Source organism: Macaca mulatta, chromosome 1 (assembly GCF_049350105.2).
Source record: "Macaca mulatta isolate MMU2019108-1 chromosome 1, T2T-MMU8v2.0, whole genome shotgun sequence".
In the NCBI taxonomy this organism is placed as follows: domain Eukaryota; kingdom Metazoa; phylum Chordata; class Mammalia; order Primates; family Cercopithecidae; genus Macaca; species Macaca mulatta.
In genome coordinates, this window is record NC_133406.1 from 191,550,180 (window position 1) to 191,573,576 (window position 23,397).

Here is a 23,397-nt window from a genome sequence, read left to right on the forward strand (position 1 = left end):
AAAAGGATCTAGTTGCTCTGAGGGAGATTAGCAGAAGCTAAAACAAAAAAGATGGGTAGAAACCAGCTAGGCAAAGGAAGAAGTTGGTATGGAGAATAGAATGAATGGAAGGAAAAGTGTTCAAGGTCTTGAGATAAAACTATGAAGTGGGTGCATCTGAGGAAGTAAAAAAGAGTTTGGATTTTATTCCAGCATAACTGGAAATTATGAATTTTAATCTAGGAAGTGACATGATCCAATTAAACTTTTTTGTTCTTTTTCTTTTTTTGTTTTGAGACAGGGTTTTATTGTTATCCAGGCTGGAGGGCTGTGGCACAATCATGGCTCACTGAAGCCTTAACCTCCTGGGCTCAGGTGGTTATCCCACCTCAGCCCCACAAGTAGCTGGGACTATAGGTTTGTGCCACCATACCTGGCTAACTTTTGTAATTTTTTTTCTTTTCTTTTTTTTTTTTTGGTAGAGATGGAATTTTGCCATGTTGCCCAGGCTCATCTCAAATTCCTGAGTTCAAGGGATCCACCTTCCTTGATCTCCAAAAGTGTTGGATTTACAAACATGAGCCACCACTCTGGCCCAATTAGGCTTTCAAAAGGCTATGCAGAGAAGGGAACTGAGAGGGGAAAAGTAGGAAAAAGGAAGCTGGGCAGACTAGAATACTTTTTTCAGCAAACTAGCCAAAACAAGGAAATGTAGACAAGTAGACAGATTGGAAATATCTTTTGGAGAAAGAGAAATTTAAAGTCTTTTAGAGAACTTAAGACCTTAGTGAGATGTGAAAATTTCAGTAAATGATATCAAGCTAAAAAAAATTTAATATCATTATTGACTTTGCTCGTACTTTTTGACATTTTCATATCCAATCCATCAACAAATCCTGTAGACTACCTTTGAAACAGATTCCAAATCTCACTTCTTATCCGCTCCACAGCTTCTTCCTTTACTTAACCCATTATTATACCTTGCCTGGACGGCCACGATAGCTACCCACTGGTCTTGCTTTCACTCCTCCCAACCCCCAGATAAAACTCTTACCAAAGACCACAAGGCCCTATAATCTAGTCCCCTCCCCCACTTTCTAACTCATTTTCTGCCAGTCTCCTCATCACTTATTCCTACTTATTCACACTGACATTCTTACTATTCCTACAGACACAGAAACTTATTTCTGCCCTTGGACCTTTATCCTTGCTGTTCTCTCTGGCTCACTGTTTTTCAAATTATATGTATAGTTTATTTCCTTACTTTGAGTTCTACTAAATGGTCACCTCTCTGGCCATCCTAATTTAACAGTCCCTATGTTACCCTCTATCCCCTTGTCTTGCTTTTTCATTCATTATATTTACCATTACCTTATACTACATTATACATTGATTTGTTTGTTTATCTCTCTTTCCCATTAGAATTTAAGTTCCATGAAAGCATAGAATTGCTTTTTTTTCTCCTTCTGCTTCTACAACAGCTAGAAAAGTGCCAACATGGGAAGCTCTTGGGCAATATATTTTTTTAATTTTTTGTTGAAAAATAAAACAGGCAGTATTTATTGAAGGGTGAAAGAAAGTTAAAGTTAACTCAGGTTTCTGGTTTATACAACTGGCTGGATGTAGATGTTGAAGCTATTCACTGAGATAGGAGCACTTTTAGAAGCCCAGATTTGGGGCATGTCAGGAGATTAATTTTAATCAGGTTAAATTTGAGGTAACTTTGAGACATCCAAGAGAAGCAATCAGGTTGGCAGTTGGATAGAATGACCATGTAATTTATCATTCCAACTGAAAGTGAATAGGAGAACTAAAAAAAAAGTGTATATTTTTTGAAATATTGTTTTTTGAAACAAAATTGATTTTATTACATTAGACTTACAAAATAATTATTTTCAAAATCTATTTTTAAAAATAAAATGTAATCTAAAAATAAAATTAATAGGCATCCATGTACATTAAAGCAAAAATGTTTAAAAACATATTTATTTTCTTAAAATCAAAGTAATTTATTTGGCATACATTCATATGCTTTACTCAGTTTCTTAGCTACACCTATATCTAACACTATGTCATTGATACTTTTATGAAGAATTTTTTTTCTAATATGTTCTAATGATTTTTAGTTTTTGATGACATTGCCTTTGCCTTTAATCTTCTTAGAGTTACATATTATGATGAATAAGTTTGAAACTGTTGACACATTCAATTAATTATTCTTTATACAACATACTATACTTAAATTAAAAGGGCATTTTCTCTATAGGTACTGAGGTACCTTCCTGATAAACTTAGACCACATTTTCTAAATAAGGGACATTCCTAGGTGTAAGCTTTTTAGTACTGAAATATATAAATATTTCAGTCCAAATATTTATACAGTTACTTCCTTATTTACTTTCTTCAGGAAATTTTTCTTTGATTTTTTTTATAAAACAAAATTTGTCAAATGAGATGCTTCTTCTTCATTCTTTTAAATGTTCACCAAATGTAGATATTATAAAACTGAAGGCCTTCTCAATTTTATTCCACTCTAGTACAACACATAAATGTACAATTAAAAATAGGAGCTTCATCAAAAGACTCTCCTAATAAGCTGTTATCCCAAAGTAAAATCATAGAATTTCAAAATTTAATCTTGTATTTCAATTTTGCTTTCACCATTTAGTTTGTGCAATTTCTTTCTTGCTTTTGTAAAGACAACTGTCATATCTTCTTGTTTGCAGGCTTTATTTTAAATAATTGCAAATTGATAAAAGCTTTAAAAGCTGAAGCACTTTCGTGCTTCATTTATTGAATATTTGATTAAAGATTGCCAATTGATTTTGAACAAAAGACACCCAAGATGTAAAAGTCTCATTAACAATAACAAACAAAAAGTACAAAATCAATGTAGATTAACAAAATTTTGAGCCTTTATTAAAGACTCAAAATTTCTGAAATCACATTGATGTCAGATAATAAAGACAGAAAGTGTGGTCTGCCTTTCTGAAACTTTATAAAAACATTTTTTTCACGTATAGTTTAATGTTAGCTTCATACAAAAATTGTATAGTTCTGTTTGGATACATTTTGACAACTATGGCTTCTATTTTGAAGATAGAAAATAGAAGCTTGTTTGGATGCAATTATGAATTATGTAGACACCTCAAACCAATTCAAAATAAATTTTACTCCATAGGTTTGTTGATTTAACAAGTACATTGCTTTCACCAAACCAAAATAGGTTTGCTGATTTAACGAGTATGTTGTTTTCACCAATTTCAAAAAATACCAATTGTATTCATATTGCCCTAAAATAATTTTTTCTTTAATGTTTAACTTTTGAAAATGAATAAGCTGTATCAGTACTACCAAGACAGCATTTTAGCTTCAATAGAACGAATTTCCAAAAGCTTTACTTTGGTTATGTGAATTGGATGAAAATAATTGAATTATATTGGAATTCAGTTAAATTATTTTCTGTTTGATATATCTGTTGACTTTGATATAAAACTGCTGGTTTTAGTTCTTCTGCTAATTGAGAAAAGACATTGACAGCTACCACTTCATACCCAAGGGAACTTGGAATTGGAAATGATCAAAATTATTTTAAAATAGTCATGTACTCTAAATAATAAGCCAGACATCAGAAGTTATGTGTAGTATAGCTCTGATGTCTGGCTTTTCATTTAGAGCAAATGACTGTTGTAGAATAATTTCAATCATGCTTCTTCTATGCTTCTGCTTTTACATGTGTAAATTGTAGTATTTTGGCATAAGTTTTTCAAAAATAAGTATTAACTATTTAAGTAGATGATGTTTCTTCAGCAGATTTGTGTCTTCTGATGTGTATGTGGGCATGTTATCAGTACATTCCTATCAGGATCATAAACACTAACAAATGTTTTGTACAAGTTATGTACTTATCATTGCATGTCATGAGAAATGGAAATTTTGTAGTTAGCTTTCCTAAAACATACACTTTTATAGTTTTGAGCTCATTGCTGGTAAAAGGGTAACAGATAAAAAAAAATTTCAAGAATTTTAACTAAACAAGAAAATAAATGCATAATTTTAGATTACACCCTGGGATAAATGTGTCAAGAGCATTCAGACTATTCGCTATAAGCAGGACTACTTAGTTTCTGTTTCCCAGGCATATTTCAAAATCTCCTGACCAATTATTTTCCACATTTCCTATTGATCCCACTAACTAGTAGCTTGGAGACTCCACGTATCTTGAAGGTTACAGCATGGGCCACAGCACAGTTGACTGGTACAACAAGCTGCCAGCAGGGACGAAATCTTTGAATACTCCTCACACCACCATTTGGGAACTGAAGGTGCTAACTGCCCTCCTGTATCCAGATACATTTAGTTTGATCAGAGAGCACATTCCTTGAAAGGTGGATATCGGTTACTTTGGGTCTGCAAAAAGTCAAGAAGAGAAAACAGGTTATCACTGTTTTTAGTTAATAAGCATGTTTTTAAATTAAGACCCCATCCGTTTTCACTTTTTCCTTAACCCCCTATCTTGACTTGCTCTGTCCATTTCATGCCCTAAGCACGCTTAGTGCAAACTTGGAATTCATCGTTCCCAACCAAGAAGGAACATGATGCCAACTATCCATCACATACAGCATGATGAGTATCGCATTTACCGTTTACTGAGCACCCCATATGTGTCAGGTACTAATCTCCAAACTTCACAACAAATCCATAAGCTAAACATTATTTCCATTTTATAGATTGGGAAACTCAGTCCCAAGGTTACATGACTGATTAGTAATAATGGAAATGGATTAGAGCCTAAGCCCACATTAGTTCTGCTATACAATGACTACGTTTCTAAAAGACATCCAAAGCTAGAATTGAACACAGCCTTAGCTGTTCATTCAACACAGCCCTATCTGTTCATTCAAAACCCAGCACTGACCGACTTATTTACTCATTCATTTGAAATATTTATCAAGTGCCTCTATATGCTAGGTTCTATGCAAGGCGACAAGGAGATTCCAGTCTAGTGACTTCACAACCTGAACGATTATTGTTATTCCACCCATGATGTAACAACAAAGTAATTTGGATACAAAACTTCAGCGCAAACCTGACCCATTTCAGCTATGGTCTACCACCCAATCCCAAAGCACCCAGAATTCTAATACTGCCTCATATACCATCCCATACCCCAGCAAATGACAGTTTTGAAAACACAGTGCTTTTCACCTAAGAGTTTCACAACAACCCTAAGAAGGATACAGGATGCTTTTTAGTAACCACATTTTATACAGAAGCACGCGAGAAGAATATACCAAGAGCTTGGACTAGAATCCAACTCCTAGGTCCTTGTTCAGTCTCCTCTTCTTGCTGCCTGTCAGGAATCTGGATGGGAGAAGATAGAGTATGTGATTTATAGCCTCTCATTGCATGGGGTGCCTGTCCCTGGAGTTTCTGTCTGCATTGGCATTCTGCCAGCAGCCACCATAGGTAGGAATCGTTGCTGTCCATGACCAGGGGGAATAATCAGTCTCAGCTATTCCTCAGCTCTAAACAAGCCTAAGTAATTGGGTTTAATTTTAATTTTTTTTAATGGCTTGGAATTAATAGAAGCAGCTGCTGCCACAGTGTGTGGGTGTCCTTCTCCAGAAGGCACAGACCAAAAAAAAAAAAAATCCCTACATATAATATAAACTCTGAAAAATAAATAATACAGTGTGTAGGACAAAAAGGTTAATTCAAGAATCGAGCAGTGCCTTTTTGTTATCAAAAATTCAGCTGGCAATATGTAGCACTGTCTCTCTCCTCCCACCCTGAGTGCCCATCAGCCCCTGATAAGATGATAATCTGATTAGACACTGGGTGTAAAAATGTGTTGCCTGTATCTGAGCACTCTCTCACTCTTTCTCCCCCTCCTTGTGACTCACCAAGAGATTAGCTGTGACAGAGTGCAGAGAGAGATAAGAATAGATGTGCTGGTGACAGGAGTCCTATTATAATTATTTGGAGGAAGATAGGATTGGAATTAGAATGGGTCCTGTTTGCCTAGGGAGGGTGCATTTAGAATATGGGTATCCATCCAAGGTCCCTGGCTGTGCCAGACATCAAAGAGGAAAAGGAGGGGGGCAAATGGCTCAAGCTAGGTGATAGCCTTGGTTGTTCCAGCCAAATGTAGACTAAAGGCCATGTGTTGGCATAGATGACAAATGAGGGATTCAGCTGCCCTCACGAAGGGAAAAGGAATGAAATCTTACCTCAATTTCAAATACGCCTGAGAAACTACATGCCAGTTTGCTTCCATCCCCTGCGTAGATGAAGTAAGGGAACCAAGAGACTATAACTGCCGTTGCTGGATAAATCTGAGGTAGCACAGCCTTGGAATGGTGGGAAGAACATGTGCTTAGCAGTCAGACGTAGTGTACATCAAACAGATAGCACAGCTATGGAGATTCAGAAGGTGCTTAAAATTTGCTACTTCCTTTGGGGATATCTGAGTGACTTTGTGATCCCCTTGTTTTGCACACCTTTTTAAAGACTTACAACCTGGAAAGAATGATATTTTGTTATGTCCCTTTCTGCTAATTTGAGGAAAAATGCTTGTGTCTACTGGGGTATTAGGACTCCTGTCTTTCAAGGCTCCTGAGGATGACTAGAGAATGCTGTTGTTTTAGAAAAACTTATGTACTGCATTAGGTCTGGGACTTCTTCCTATGTTCTGGTAACCTCCAAAATGATGCTTTGGGAATTTAGCTGAGGGGTCTGAACAGAAAGTAGAGAGGATGATAGATGGGAGGGGAATCATTGATTCACTCTTAAGTCAACTCAGTCATTTAACAAAATACGTTGAGCTCCTCTTCAGGGCCAAGTACTGTGCTAGTGCTGAGGATTTTGAAGTGAATCAGAAACACAGCAGTGTCTGCAATTAGTATTTAGAGCAATTAATTCATCCTGAAGTTGTTGACAAAGACTTCAAAGAGGAACTATCATTTGAGCTAAGCCTCACTTCTCTATACAGAGATGCACTATGTAGAAAAGAATGGGAATAACAATTATAGGCAGAAAGAACAGCATTTAAAAAGGCAAGGAGGTTTTTGAGAATATGATATATTCAGGGCATGACTTAAAGTTTCACTGGAGAGAGTACTATATATGTTAGTGGAGCTGACATTATTTATTCACAAACATATTTATCTAATTCATAAGCATTCTTGGCACTTCATCTATAAGCCGTTGTATAGGTCCTGGAGAACTAGAGATGAACAATATGTAGTACCTGCCATCCAGGAGAGCTCATTCTCATAGTGGAGACAGGAATATGTTTGAATTGATGTAGTGAGATGGGAGCTATAATAGAGAGAGAGAATAGACAGAGAAATAGAATGAGATAGAAGCTATAATAATGTTTGTGAATGTGTTGAGTGTGTACATGCATGAGAGAGTGTGTGTGTGTATGTATGTGTGCATGTGTGCTTACTCAGAACATTCAGTCATGCATGACTGAATCTGAGGATGTGAGTTACAGACCTCCCTCATTCATGTGGATGTCCTCAAGACATTGAACTCAGGACAAGGCCTTATTCCAAGAGCTGGATCAGCCTTTAGTCCCCAAGTCTTGAAAGCGCACACCACAGGACCTGAAATCTTCCTGGGTGTCTGGCAGGATTGGGTGCTGGGCCATTTTCTTTCTGGGATCTTCTGGGGAGTCATGAACAACGTGCTTAAGCATAAAGGTTCTTCACTCTACCTTTATTTTCATACCATTGATATAATATGAATAACTTCAGAGGCCTGTTGAGAGGAATAAAGAAGTGAATACATTATAAAGTACTTAGAATGGCCTAGCATATGGTCAATGCTATTAGGAAATAGTACTATAATAATTATTATTATTATCTTATTGTTTCCATGGATATCATAGACTATCTGTGTTAAATGGAATCATAAGTCTGCCTTGTCTAACCTCACATCAAGTACAGGAACTTTATCCCCTAAATCTTCTAATACTTGTACTTCTCTGTAAGGCAGCCCTCTCTACTTTCTCTTCAGCTGAATGTTAAAGAGTCTCTATACTGAACTAGAATCTGCCTTCTTGTGATGCCTACCAATGTTATTCTGGGATAAGAAGTTTTTTTCCCTTTTTTTCATTGCTTTTTAAATAAATAAGTATTACTTGAGACTGCTCTATGCCATCACTAGAGTTAAAGAAGTAACACAGTTTATATTTTCAAGAAGCCTACTCTTTGAAGAAATATCCAAATATCCATTTACTTTTATTGTTCATTGTTAAGAGACAAACTAGATGATAAAAATCTTTTTATATCATTTTTTAAAGTAGAGAAAAATAATGACCACTCAATAGTCAGGGAAGACTTTAGAGAAGAGCTGTGTTAAAGGGTAGTCACTTATACATTGATTTGTTCATTTAAAAAATATTTAAACCTTTGTTGACAATTGACTATATGCCTCATCTATCAGTAGGAGTTCACCAAGTATGAAGATGGTGGGGAAGGCAGTTCAGGTAGAGGAAAGATCAAGTACAAAACATAGAGATATTGAAGGTATGGCACAAAATTGTGTTAGGGAGTTATGAGTAGTTGAATATAAACAAAGCAAAGGTTTCAAGGAAGGTGAAATGGGTGATGATGCTGGAATCACAAGGCCATCACAGGCCTTGTGGGCCAAACTGAAATGTGAGGATAGAAAGTTGCTTAAAAGTTTTTTAGCAAGAGAGTACTATAAAATCAGGTTTTTCTGGAAGTAGAAGGTAAGGCTGTAAGTTGGATGGCAAGGGGAAAAGGAGAATGGAAAGATACTGTAGGGATTATGAATACAGGATTTTGAGCCACACTGGCCTAAGTTTAATACAGGATCTGCTGCTCACTGATCTTGTGACCTCAGAGAATCTTTTTTTTCCCTCTCGTGGCTTCAATTTTTTTTATCTGTGTAAAGGGGATAACAGCCCCAGTTCATAAGGTTATTGTGAGGATTAAATGATAATGCATATAAAACACTTAATACAATGGCTGAGACACAACAAACAAAATAAGAGAAAAATCAGAAGTATGTCCCAAATGAAGGAGACATTTTCTCCTCCCTAGTTTCAGCCCCCTTTGCTTTATTCTTTGCATTACTTGAAAGTCTTGAATTTTGCCTGCTGAGCCCTCCTCAAATAGATTTCTGTTTGTATCCTTAGGAAAGTCTAGACAATCTAAGCACTGAACAGCATCTCAGTTTCCCTGAATGATTGCCCCAGAGCCCATTAACTCTACTTTGTCTGCTAATCAGGTTAGGCATCCGGGCTCACCCAGGAGAGGAGCTGGAACAGCTGCAGGCAGTAGATGGATTCTCCTGATAGCACATAATCAAATTCAGTGGAGACAGCAGGCATTCAGAGTCAAGTTGCAGAACTTGGCTGGAAGAAGAGAAAACTGTGGTGACAGAATTTAAAGCATATACCCTGGTTGGATATACTGGTAAATAAAGAGCTGAAAACAGCATCATAACCTGAGACCTTATGAATATAGGAACCGCTTGTGAATGAAGACATACTCATCCAGGGCTCTAAGAGACTTAAAACTCAGACCTTCAAGTCAGGGCCTGAAGTGACTATCACAGACCATTGGCTGGAAACATTAAGGCCACTTTCACAGACATTATCCCCAAATACAAATCAGGAGCCCTGAGACTCGCATATGCCGCCAGCCTGCCTCACTTTCCTGCATCTTCAATAACATCACAAATGTAGAGCATCATGTATTCTGTCCATACCCACATCCTTGCACTGGTCTGTTCTCTCTCTAATCTTGACTCTTCACTGCTTCCTTCCCTCTCCCTCTTCAGACCTCTTCATTTTCCACTTTTTCCTCTGGAACACAGCTCCATGGTTAATAATCCCACTTCGATCCTCAGTCTTTAAGTTCACTTCTTCCTTTACCCCTTGTCTTAACCAAACTAGACTTGGTTAAAAGTCTATGATGCTTAAATATTTGCTGAGTAAAACAATGAACTGAGGGACTCTCTTGGAGGACATTACTTCGCCCATTGCCCTCTCAAGAAATCCTCATTCTTCTACACTGCACGTACAGAAGGATCAGGAGGGGTCACTTTGCTCCTCACTCCTCATGCACCTTCCAAGCCATCATTTCTCTACCTCATCACTGATAACTCCAGAATTTAGGGTAGCAATCTAGTTAGAAGAAGGAGTGCCTATAAGATTTGTCTTAAAGATATATTTCCATTATAAGAAGACTGTTATTTATATATTTATTGGCAGTGGCTTTGGGAGTAGGAGGTAAATGGACTCTATTGGTGGGCCAAAGTGCACCTCTTAACAACCTTTGATACTACTGCTGACTTTTATGTGAAAGTTCTGTTTCTTTGTTGCTTACACTGCATATCTATCATCCTGTCCTCCTCCTCAGCACTTTCAGTTTCTTACACATCTTAGACCCCATGGCCCATCATTTTAGTCACTTTTTCTAATATAATCAAATACCAGAATATTTAATTAAATTTAATATAATCAAATGTATGTACAGGCATCAATGCCATGTAACCACTGCTGTTCCATAGGAATCCCACAGCTACACCTCCCACCCTCGCCACTTAGCTTCAGAAAGACACTAAGGTAGAAACAAGATTCTGCAGCAAACACTAGTATGTTATAATGCTCTCTGTTCTGTTAACAACTTTCTCCAGGTTGTTCTTCCTGGAGCCGGCACCCTTCTTGTTCTTCTCAATTTCCCCTCCTATACCTTCCTCCTCACATTTTTCTTCATATGCCCCTGTAGTGTATGGCTTCTCAATTGAATGCCAAGCCAATACAGGTGAGCCTTACATCCTTCATCCACTGTATCTACACTCCCCAGGAGCATCCCTTCCTTTAAGGGTCTTCCAAATCAACCTTGGTGGCTAAGACTTATTAAGCAATTGATTAAAAAAAAAAACAAGAGTTACACAAAATGTGGAGCTGAACTGGCCTGGAATTTTCGATGTAGTATCATGGAAAGGGCACAGTTTGAGGTGAGTTTTGCAGGATAAGCAGTATTTGAAGTAATAGAAAGAGATATTCACTGCAGGGAAACATTATGAAGAGGTTGGATATCATAAATCGTGAGAGCGTAGAGTAACTCTTTAAAGTGGATAAACGCAAAGACATTATGGAAACTATGACTGCAACATTTTTGTTTCCTGTTTGCATCTCAGTGTTTAGCTTAGCAAAATTGCCCACACAGCGTATTTTAAAGCACTATTTCCCAAAGTGCTTCTGTGGAAAATTAGTCTCATGGAATGCTCTGTAGAAAATAACAGTAATAATTTAGAGAAATGTTGAATATTTTTCCCTTCCTTGAATATATACAATGCATATGAGTTTATTTTAAAAGTTCTTAATTAGTCTTATAATTTAAAAAACCTGACTTCCCCGGGAAAAGTAGGCCTCTCCCATTCATATCTCTACAGCTTCACAGTCTTTATTTACCTTCAAGTCACTTTTAGAAACTGTAATTATATTGTCTACTTATTTTTAATATTTTATTGACCACTTCCCCACTATTCTCCATGAGGACAGAGATCTTGCTTGTCTTGTTTATTATTGTACATCAAGGCCTGGGCATGTGATGCCACATATGTTAGGTGCTCAAAATAAGGATAAACAAATGAAGAGAATGTATCTATTTTTGTTTAACTTTGCATTTTCCAAACAGTTGAGAAAGGGTAGCACTGAATTGTGAGCAAAGAGCTGCCAGATTCAGGTCTGTTTTAGACACTATGTGGTTTGTGTTGTCATTCTCCCAGCCCCATTACCTATGGTTCTTGATGTTACAGTTTTTCTACTAGGCATTGATTTATATGTGTTACCTTTTGAAGCTTGAACAGATGTCTCATATGCCCAAATTTCTTTGTTTATATATTTTAGGCAAAGGCTGCCACCCAAAAATGTTTACTACTACCGCTGCCCAGACCATAGGAAGAACTATGTGATGTCCTTTGCCTTTTGTTTTGACCGAGAAGAAGATATTTACCAGTTTGCTTACTGCTACCCATACACATACACTCGCTTCCAACATTACCTTGACAGCCTGCAAAAGAGAAACATGGATTACTTCTTTCGGGAGCAGCTGGGCCAGAGTGTGGTAAGGCCTGTGCCAGGTTTGGGTTACTCGTTTAGAAACAGGCAATCTTGGGATAGGGACTTAGCAGTGGGTTTTTATGGAATGCAAATAATGAATAGTGGTGCTTTCCAGAACTTTTTAATAATTTACTAACTACAATTAAACAATTACAAAATTAGTATTAATTTAACAATTCTTTAAAGTATTGTTTTTATTGTGTGATTTATTGCGACTGTGGGGCACCATAGTAAGATATGAGAAGAAGTCACAGAGTAAGATATGAGACAGATGGTTGTTTTTCTGAATGAAGCTGATAAAGCTCTCTAGCAAAATAAAAAGTTAGGTGAATCCCAAAACCTCTGAGAGAAAAGGAGACTTTTACTAGGTGTTACAAAAGGTATGAAAGCATTTTATTACTGTGAGCTTCTGATATGAAGAACACATTTCTTAGTGAACCAAACTTGCCTGCAGTACAGGTTAGCAAGTGGTGTGCAGTTTGGTTGTGATGGCCACAGTGTGCTCTGTCTCTGTCATCCATCAGTTTCCGACTCTTTTTTCCTGCTCCAGGTTTAGTTTCCTGGGTCTAGAGATTTCAGTTTCCCATTCCATAATAGTTCCCTATTGCTGATGTGACAAACTACCACAAACATGGTAGTATAAAACAACACAAAATTATTTTCTTATACTTCTGGGAGCTAGAAATACAAAATGAGTCTCACTGGGCTAAAGTCAAGGTATCAGCAGATCTATGTTTCTTTTGGAGGCTCTAGGGGAGAATTTATTTCCCTGCCTTTTCCAGCTTCTAGAGGCTGCTTGCATTTCTTAGTTTGTAGTTCCCTTCCATCTTAAAAGCCATCAGTGGCTGGTTGAGTCTTTTTCATGCTGTATCACTTTGATATGAACTCTCTGTCACTTATAAGGATCCTTGTGCTTATAATGGATTTACCCAGATAAATCCAGGTTAATCTCCGTATAGCAAGATCTTTAACTTAATTACATCTGTGAAGTCTCTTTTGTTATGTGAGGTAACATAGTCACAGGTTCTGGGGATTAGGAGTTAGACATCTTGTGTTGTGGAGTGGTGCATTATTTTGCCTACCACATCTTCCTACTTCCTTTTCTTTTCTTTGTTCTTCTTTTTTTTTTTTTTTTTTTTTTTTTTTTTTTTTTTGAGATGGAGACTCACTCTGTCACCCAGGCTGGAGTGCAGTGGAGAGATCTCGGCTCACAGCTCACTGCAACCTCCGCTTCCCAGGTTCAAGCAATTCTCCTGCCTCAGCCTCCCAAGTAGCTGGGATTACAGGCATGCACCACCACACCCAGCTAATTTTTATATTTTTAGTACAGACAGAGTTTCACCATGTTGGCCAGGCTGATCTCAAACTCCTGACCTCAGGTGATCCACCTGCCTTGGCCTCCCAAAGTGCTGGGATTACAGGTGTGAGCCACCGCACGTGGCCTCTTCCTACTTCCCTCTCTTCCTCTTGTGCCCAAACTAGGATCTGAAGTTGTTCTCCATACTGAATTCATAGGTTTTACTCTTTTGTTGTCAGCAATACTTTGGTTGCTGAATAAGAATAAGCAGGTGCTAATTTGGTTTTATGTTTTACTCTTCAAAAAGTGTGGATTGTGCCCCTAAAAGAGGCATATTGGACGGGCTCTAAACGTTCTAAATGAAGATACTGGTGAAATTGGCAGAAGATATGGTACTTGGGATTCTGATATGTGTTGGTAGTTAAATGGACTCAGTCTAGTGACTGTGAGTTTCACATAAAAGTGAGACCTATTTCTAAATAAATCCAGGATACCTCAAAAAAGAGAGCAATAAAGAGGGCCTATGTGCAACTCAGGTACCTGAGAGACAAATCTGGTCATGTTATTCTTGTAGTCTGAGATTCTGCATGCACTATGATTTTCCTAAATATCTTTTCTCTACTCCAACCTTCTTCCCAACAGTGCTTCTCATGGTATCTTCCCATTTGTATCTGTTGCCTATATATTTTGAACTGAAAATTGGTATACATGATGTATGAGTCAGCATGCTAGCAGGAAACAGACGGCAGCCTCAAATTAGGATAATTTAAGGAAGGTTTAATAAATGGGCTATTTACAAGGTGTGGGCAATGCATGCAATGACAAGGTATAGTGAAATTCTCTAGGGCTATTAACAACTGAAATGGAATAAAGGGAAGGAATGGTTAACAGAACACAATAGTAGAGAGTCATTTAGTGGGTCATGTCGGAAAGAATTAGTGACCTTCAGTTAAGGTGCACAGTTAGCCTGAGATAACTCCATAGAGAATACTGAGAAAAATAAATATATAGACCTCATTCTCTTACTTATATCTGATCTTCTTCTAGGGGTCCATATTGGCCAACACAACCAGAATCCAGAGAACAAAGGAGCCCATTAATGTAATTCATACAGATCAGCCGCCCAGGGAAAATAAAAGGGTATAGATGGGTGGAGAGTAGATGTAGAGGAATATATAGAATACATTAAGTGCACCTGGTCCAATTAACAGTATATTACAGAACAGTGAGATTATTTGAGAAGGGATTGTCAGAAAAATTCTGAGATTAATATTTGCTAGACATATGAATTATGATATTTTTTAAGAGAATGGGAAGTTCATTCATTACTCATAACTTTTAAGGCAGGATCTGTACATTTCACTCCTGTGCCCACCCCAACCTTCTCTTAGATTTATGACAGCCAGAATGTAAGTGCACAATGAATGTTTATTGAGTGAATGATTGAAACAATGAAAAAATGAATTAAGAACATGTCTGGAAGCAGTGTGAAAAGCTGAGAACAACAGAAAGCTAATAAGAAAAACAATAGGATCAGTTAAGCTTTCAATAATAGATATTCAAAATAACATATATAAAATAACAACAACTTAAACAAGATAGACATTTATTTCTTTTCAATGTAAAAGTCTAAATGTAGGCAATCCACAACTAATTTTGTGGCTCTACTCCTTGAAAGCCTCAAAGAGTCAGGTTCTTTCAGCTTTCTTCTCTGTCATCCTTGGAATGTGGCCCTCAACCTCATGATTCAATATGGAATTCTACCATGATATCTGTAGTCCATGCAGCAGGATGAAGGGGATGGTGGAGAAAGAAGAAGCAGTTTTGTGGCATTGTCATTTACTAGAACTCATTCACATTTAACTAAAGGAAGGACAAGAAATGAAGTCTTTGTTCTGAGTAGCCCAGTTTTAGCTAAAAATTGGTGGTCCTCTATGTGGGAGAATTGACATTGAGGGACAGCTTAAAGTCTCTGCCACAGGAAATCTGAATTCTGCTTTCAGCTCTAACATGAAACTACTTGTATTACCTTGAATTCTATGTTCCCTTTCTGGGGATAATTTTTTCACCTATAAAGTGAGAAAATTGGACTTGAATAGAAGTTTTCAGATTATCCTTGAGGAATTCCTCCGTTGGAAAAAGTAATAGTTTGAAACTCCTGTCCTACTTCAGAGCCTGTGAGAGATAGTGTGGAGATATATAACAAGGTATACATACAAGTCTTCGTATACTTCCAGGAGCATATTCTGTACCGGGGAAAAAGGGCATGTCCAAATAGCTCTGATACTTTAAAAAATATATAATTAAGGATATAATGAGTTGTTTAAGGAGTTAACAATAAAAATAAATGTCATGGAGAATGTCTTTAAAAGCTAAAGATTTTGTTTTAAGCCATCTCGAAAGATGGGTAGGATTACAGAATACAAAGTTGATAATAAGGTAGCCCAGAAAGGCAAAAAAGCCAAAGCCATTGCCTGGTGGTGGTAGTTGGTTAGAAGTCTGGTTTGATTGGAATAGGGAATTTATGGGGCTACTGGAAGATAAGGCTAGACAAGAAGATTCAGGCAAAACTCTGGAAAGCCCTGATTTTCATATTGGCTACATCCTTTATTCAGATTCTACACAACACACATACTAGGTTTTTTACTTTATATAGACCATTTGATTTTTTCTCACAATAGTTTTATAGAGTAGGCAGAACTGTCCCAGTTTGGGGATAAATAATCTGAAGATAAACAGTTAAGTTTCTTCGTTAAGGCCACATGACTAGTTCATATCAGGGCCAAGATTTAAACCCATGGCTTCTAACACCACGTCCTGGCCCTTTGATGGACATTTTAACACCCAAAACGATTTTTGAGAAAGAGTTTTACCTTATCCAAAGCAGCATTTTAAGAAAGTACATTTAATGGAAATACGGGGTGTACCTGTGCCATCAGGACTAGATCAAGGAAGCTCTGTGGGTTGGCTCAATCCTGTGTTCTGGGCCTTGATGCAGATACTAGAGATTTTAAGGCTTTCTGGCATACTTTTGCAGACAGGATGATTCTCAGTTACCAGGGTATTTGATATGGCTTGTGTCTGAAGGCATCACTGTAATTAGTTAATCCTTATTCCAATTCGGAGGGAGGGTAATTACAAGTGGGAAGGCTAAACATGCCAGCATCCAGATCTTAGGGAGACCAGGCAGGAAGGAAGATTTTGAATTTTCAGTGCTAGAACTATTAATCACTATGGTCATAGCTGTCACTGGTACTAATTATATCATCCAAGAATATATTTTATTTTGTTACCAGTAACCCCTTTGAAACCTACTGAACAAAACGCCTTTGAACATGTATTTAAAACCGTGATCTGCCATTTAAGATAAGGACATCATGAGAAAGATATTTTTATTATTTTTTAATAGCTTTATTGAGGTATAACTTGCAGTGTATAAAATTCATGCATTGTGAGGGTATAATTTTATGATGTTTAGTATCTTATGATTTTTATAGAGTTGTGTGTCTATTACCACAATCTGATTTTAGAACATTTCCATCATCTCAAAAAGTTCCCTTGTTAATTCTCACATCCAGTCCCAGCCGCAGGTAACTACCAATCTGCTGACACTATAAATTTGCCACTTCTGAACATTTCATATAAACAGAATTAGAGCATATGTAGTCATCTCATGCATCTTGCATTTTTCACTTAACACTGTAATATGGATGGACCTCAAAAATATTATAGCAAGTATCAATAGTTCATTTTAAGTGCTGAATAGTATTCCATTGAAAGGATATACCACATTTTGTTTACCTATTCTCCAGTTCAAGGACATTTGGATGGGTTTCAGTTTGGACTTATTATGAATAATGCTGCTATGATCATTTATGTACTTATCATTGAATGGACATATGATTACATTTTTCTTGGAGTGAAATCATTAGGAAATACAATAAGTTTATGTTCAACTTTTAAAAGATAAACTGTCAAACTGTGTTCCAAAGAGTAGTGTCATTTTATGTCCTTATCAACCATGTAGGAGGGTTACAGGAGGGTTACAGTTTCTCCAGATGCTAGCCAACGCTTGGAATTATCTGTAATTTTTGTTACAGTCTTTTAGTGGGTGTATCTCATTATGGTTTTAATTTGTATTTCCCTTTTGACTAATTATATTGATCATTTTCTCATGTGCTTATTTTCCACTTATAAATCTTCTTTGGTGAAGTGTCAGTTCAAATCATTTGCCCATTTTTAAAACTGGGTTCTCATGAGTTTCAAGAGTTCTTTCTGTATTCTAACACAAGTCTTTTGTCAGTTATATGTTTTGCAAATATTTTCCTCTAATTCATGCCTGTCTTTTCATTCATTCTGTTAACCATATCTTTTGAAGAATAAAAATTTTAAATTTGAAGTCCAATTTATCAAATGTTTAATGGATTATGCTTTTGGTGCTATTATGAATGGCAGTACCTGTGCACCAAATCCTTGCCAGCATGTCAGTGTTCTTGATTTTGGCCAATCTAATACGTGTGTAATTGTATTTCATTGTTGTTTCAGTTTTCATTTCCGAATGACATATGCTGTGGAGCATCGTCTCATAGCTAAGAACTCTTTGTCTAACAGAAGGCCACAATGATTTGCTTTTATGTTACTTTTCTGAAATATTTATATATTTAGCCTACATTTAGGTCTATAGTTCATTTTGAGTTAGTTTTTATGTATGGAATAAAGTAAGGGCCTAAGTTCATTTATTTGCACATGATATCGAATTTTTCCAGCACTGCTTGTTGAAAAGACTAATCTTTACTCAGGAATTATCTTGGCAATTTTCTCTGATGCCTCTGCTCAGTTTATTTGTTTGCTTGTTTTTAATATTCCCTTTTCTTTTTTAGAACAGTTTTAGTTTCACAGCAAAATTGAGAGGAAGATACAGAGACTTCTCAATATAGTTCCTGCCCCTACACATGCATAGCCTCTCCCATTATCAACAATCTTTCACCAGAGTGCTCCATTTGTTACAATGGATGAACTTATGTTGACACATCCTTAACACCCAGAGTCCATCATTTACCTTAGAGTTCACTCTGGGTGTTGTACATTCTATGGGTGTGGACAAATTTATAGTGGCATGTGTCCACCATTTTAATATATACAGATTATTTTCATTGTTCTAAAAATCCTCTGTACCTCACCTATTCATCCTTCCCTTCCCATAACCTCTGTCAACCACTGATCTTTTTAATGTCCCCATAGTTTTTTCTTTTCCAGAATGCCATATAGTTGAAATTTGTATAGCCTTTTCAGATTGGCTTCTTTTGTTTTGTGATATGCACTTAAGTTTACTCCATATCTTTTCATGACATGATAGCTTATTTTTTAGCACTGAATAAGAGTCCATTGTCTGGATATAATACAGTTCATTTATCTTCCTATTGAAGGATATCTTAGTTGCTTTCAGGTTTTGGCAGTTATGATAAAGCTGCTGTAAACATCAGCATTCAGGTTTTCATGTGGGCATAAATTTTCAGCTCCTTTGGGTAAATTCCAAGGAGTCCAATTGCTGGATCATATGGTAAGAGTAGGCTTAGTTTTATAAGAAATCACCAAAGTGTCTGTACCATTTTACATTCCCAGTTAGCAGTGAATGCAAGTACCTGTGCTCCACATCCTTGTCAGCATGTAGTGTTGTCAGTGTTCTTGATTTTGGCCATTCTAATAGGTATGTACTGTATCTCATTGTTGTTTCGATTTGCATTTCCCAAATGACATATGATATAAAGCATCTTCTCATAAACTTGTTTGTCATTTGTATATCTTCTTTTGTAAAGTATCTGTTAAGGTCTTTGGCCCATTTTTAATTGGGTTGTTTGTTTTCTTATTGTTGAGTTTTATATAGTTTGGTTTTTTCTTTCCTATTGTAAGCCCTAATTCCCAGGGAATCAACCCTGTGTTTATGTAGGTTAAAGGTAAGCTACTATTGGGCTGAGGTTATGTTCAGCCACCCTGAGCCAGTAAGGCTTCTATCTTCTGCTGGTAGATCTGTGTGTGAGGAGGGAAGTATATTCAAACTTTGGGCAGTTTTCAAGTCTGCTTTACTTTCCCTTTCATGTTGTGTTGCCTATGTGTATATGTGTAGCCTCAAGATTGGTCAGAAGAATGTATTATATGAGTAGTAGTATTATTAAATACCTACCATGTAACTAGCATTATCTAGACTCTGAGGATACAGCAGTGAAAACAGGTTCATGTCTTCATGAGAGTTATATTATGGTAGGAAGAGACAGACAATATTGGAGTAATTAAATCAGCAAAGAGGATCAGTTTGGAGAGTAAGATTTCATTTAGAAGGTAGCACTTAAATCCTGAGATATGTAAGTATTGTCTTCTCCCATTTGCATTTTTAACATGGAGATTTAATGAGATTAAGTAATTTGTCTACATCATGCAACTGGAGTTTGAAGCCAAGTCTTTGTGAACTTTATAATTTTTTAGTGAATTCTTGCAAAGCTGTTCTTTAACACTGCAAATATCTGGTGAGCATCTTCTGCCTGCCAAGTTCTATGTTGGATGCTGGGGAGAGAAGATTAATACAAAACACATTCTGTCCCTGAAAAGTACACAATAAAATGGGTGACATAGATGTAAAAATGAATAAAAAGGTAAGATCTGGTATGATACAAGTAGTGGGCAGAGAAGGGGCACAAGGGAGTGAATGAAGACTTAAGGAAGGAGGCATCTTTACTTGAGTATTGAACATGTGTAAAGAGGCTGAGATGCTATGGTGTGTCCTGACAGTGTTACATGACTCCTTGTGACAAAAGCACAGGGTCAGCCTAAGAATAGGAAGGGTGGTGACAGAGGATGCAAGAGAAATAAGTAGAAGCCATGTGAGGAGGACCTTGAATGCCAAGTTAAAGAATTTGAACTGTATCCTGAGGGAAGCTAGGAACCAAGCAAGAGGCAGTATGATCATTGTGACACTTAACCCTTACATCTCTAAACTTCCCCTGCTGGTGGCAGCTTACCTTTCTAATAAGAAGACAGGCTGTCTAGCTGGCTTTCCTTCCCACAGGCAAAGATCTTCGTTAGTCAAGAGTACCAGGAGGAAAACCACCAAGACTACATATATAGTAATAGGAATGACAAAAGAAAACCTTAAGAAGTTGGCCTCTCTGATCTTAACACCTCAAAAGAATCTCTAGAGCTGCCAATGATTATAGGGATTTCATTCAAACTTAGCAAATATATTAATCATCTCCTATGGACAAAGACCTAAACTATAAAAACCAGCATCTTCTTTTAACATTCGAGAAACCTGACTTTTCAGCTCACACATCACCTCAGCAGCCATGCTCCATCCCAATGACAAGGAAGACCCTCTATCCTCAAAACAGCTCCCTCCCTGTAACTTCCTCTCTTTGATTCTAGCCCCATCCTCTGGGCCTGCCTTGCAAGTACTTGCTCTTTTAGCTAATAATCAGGCCTATAAAGATACCAAGACAAGGCTGAAGCACTGAGAGCATTGCTTGAGGCCAAGAGTTCAAGACCAACCTGGGCAATATAGGGAGACCTCATCACTACAAAAAATAAAAACAAAATAGCTGAGCATAGTGGTGTGTGCCTGCAGACCCAGCTTTCTGAGGCAGGGAGATTGCTTGAGCCCAGGAGTTCAAGGTTTTGGTGGGCTACAATTGTGCTACTGCTCTCCAGCCTGGCAACAGAAGGAGACTCTGTCTTTAAATAAATAAATAAATACATAAATACATAAATAAATAAATAAATAAATAAGCAAACAAATAAGACAAGGATATCAAGACACTGACTACACACCCTTGATGAGTCTTCTCTTCTACAAACTAATCTCTCTTTTCTCCTACCCCTAGAGAATTCAACATTTCTTTATATTCCATGGTGTCAAACATTTTACCTTCTTTGTCATTCTTCTTTGGACATGATCCAGGTTGTTATTTTCTTCTTAAAATGCTAGCACTGAATATAAAACTACACAGGGAATCTAAGCATATACAGCAGAATAGGACTATTGCCTTATCTTGCTCTGGATGTTAGATCTCTAGAAATGCAGTCAGAATTTACATTAGCTTCTTTGGGCAGGTAGGCCTCTTTATAATAGATGTTTTTGTTGCTATTCTTTAAATAAATATATTTTTATTTATCTGATATTCTCTTTTTAATAAACCTCTTATTTTTAAAATTGATTTAAATTTATTTATGTTGTTTTTTTTTCCATGTTTATTTTAGATTCAGGAGATACATATGCAGGTTTGTTCCCTGGGTATATTGCATGATGCTGAGGTTTGGAGTACAATTGATGGCATCACCCAGGTACTCAGCATAGTATCCAATAGTTAGTTTTTCAAGTATCCAACAGTTTTTCAAACCTTGCCCCACTCCCTCCTCCCACCTAGTAGTCCCCAGTTTGTATTGTTGCCATGTTTATGTCCATGAGACCCCAGTGTTTAGCGGTCATTTATAAGTGAGAACATGCATAAATCTCTTATTTCAAAATAATTTTAGATTTATAGAAAGTTGGAGAGATAATATAGAAATTGTTCATATGCCCTTTGTGACAGTAGTTAGGTGGTCAGGCATGAGCAGGGCAGGAGAGAGCTCCCCACCTCCACACATACACACACACCAGGAGTATCAGGTGACAATCAGGTGATGGTCAGGCTGTTGTTAATTGTCTCTCTAAAGTAATAATTGGTCACAGCCAGTGCCAGGGAACGGCAGTCTCCTAATAGAAAACACCTGAAACTGGTAATGAACAGCTCTCCATTATGGTCTCAGGAGCTGGGTGAGTGGGCTCAAGCATGCACATGCAGAAAGCCCACCAGGGAAGAATCAGGAGAAAAGTAATGCAAGACCCCAGAAGTATGTCAACATATAAAACCCCAAGCCAAAAAGTCAAATCATGCACTTGTCTTTCACCCTCTTGGCCCCTCCAAGTGTACTTTCTTTTCTTCCTTTCATTCCTGCTCTAAAACTTTTTAATAAACTTTCACTCCTGCTCTAAATCTTGCCATGGTCTCTCCTTCTGCCTTATGCCCCTCAATCAAAGTCTTTCTTCTGAGGAGGCAAGAATTGAGGTTGCAGTAGACCTCCGTGACTTGGATACCTTCCACTGGTAACACCTTCACCCAGTTTCCTCTAATGTTAATATCTTACACAACCATGGAGGATGTGTCCAAAGTAAGAAATTAACATTGGTTCATTACTATTAACTAAAACACATAACTGTATTCAGATTTCACCAGTTTTTCCACTAATATTTTTCTTTTTCTTTTTCTTTCTTTTTTTTTTTTTTTTTTTTTTTTTTTTTGAGACAGAGTCTCGCTCTGTCGCCCAGGCTGGAGTGCAGTGGCATGATCTTGGCTCACTGCAAGCTCTGCCTCCCGGGTTCACACCATTCTCCTGCCTCACACCATTCTCCTGCCTCAGACTCCCAAGTAGCTGGGACTACAGGTGCCCACCACCACGTCCAGCTAATTTTTTGTATTTTTAGTAGAGGCAGGGTTTCACTGTGTTAGCCAGGATGGTCTTGATTTCCTGACCCTATGATCCTCCCGCCTCGGCCTCCCAAAGTGCTGGGATTACAGGCATGAGCCACCACGCCCGGCCTCCACTAATATTTTTCTATTCTAGGATTCATCAGAATACCATATTACCTTATGGTAGATTTTAAAAGAAAGCCTCTATACTTACCCTGATACAGTATGACTTATTGATTTTAGTCCTTTATTACAATCTGTTGTGATAATTTTGATTCTTAGATACTCTTATCTGCAGGCTTAGTGATTTCACTCAGAAATTTTAGAGTACATACTTGTATTAGCCCATTCTCACGCTGATAATAAAGACATACCCAAGACTGGGTAATTTATAAAGGAAAGAGGTTTAATTGATTCACTGGTAGGCCTCAGGAAACTTACAATCATGGTGGAGGGGGAAGCACATCCTTCTTCACGTGGTGTCAGCAAGGAGAAGTGCTGAGCAAAAAGGGGGA

At 37.3% G+C, this 23,397-nt stretch overlaps 1 protein-coding gene across 5 annotated transcripts in view; it reads left to right on the forward strand.

The window, feature by feature from the left end:
• BEND5 (BEN domain containing 5) overlaps positions 1-23,397 on the forward strand; it is a 1,441,067-nt gene that overhangs the window by 908,537 nt on the left and 509,133 nt on the right. For all 5 annotated transcript variants that reach the window (XM_077991613.1, XM_015139247.3, XM_077991622.1 and 2 more), the window contains exon 5: positions 11,876-12,092. In XM_077991613.1, the coding sequence (XP_077847739.1) occupies positions 11,876-12,092 (217 nt within the window). The remainder of the gene's footprint in view (positions 1-11,875; positions 12,093-23,397) is intronic.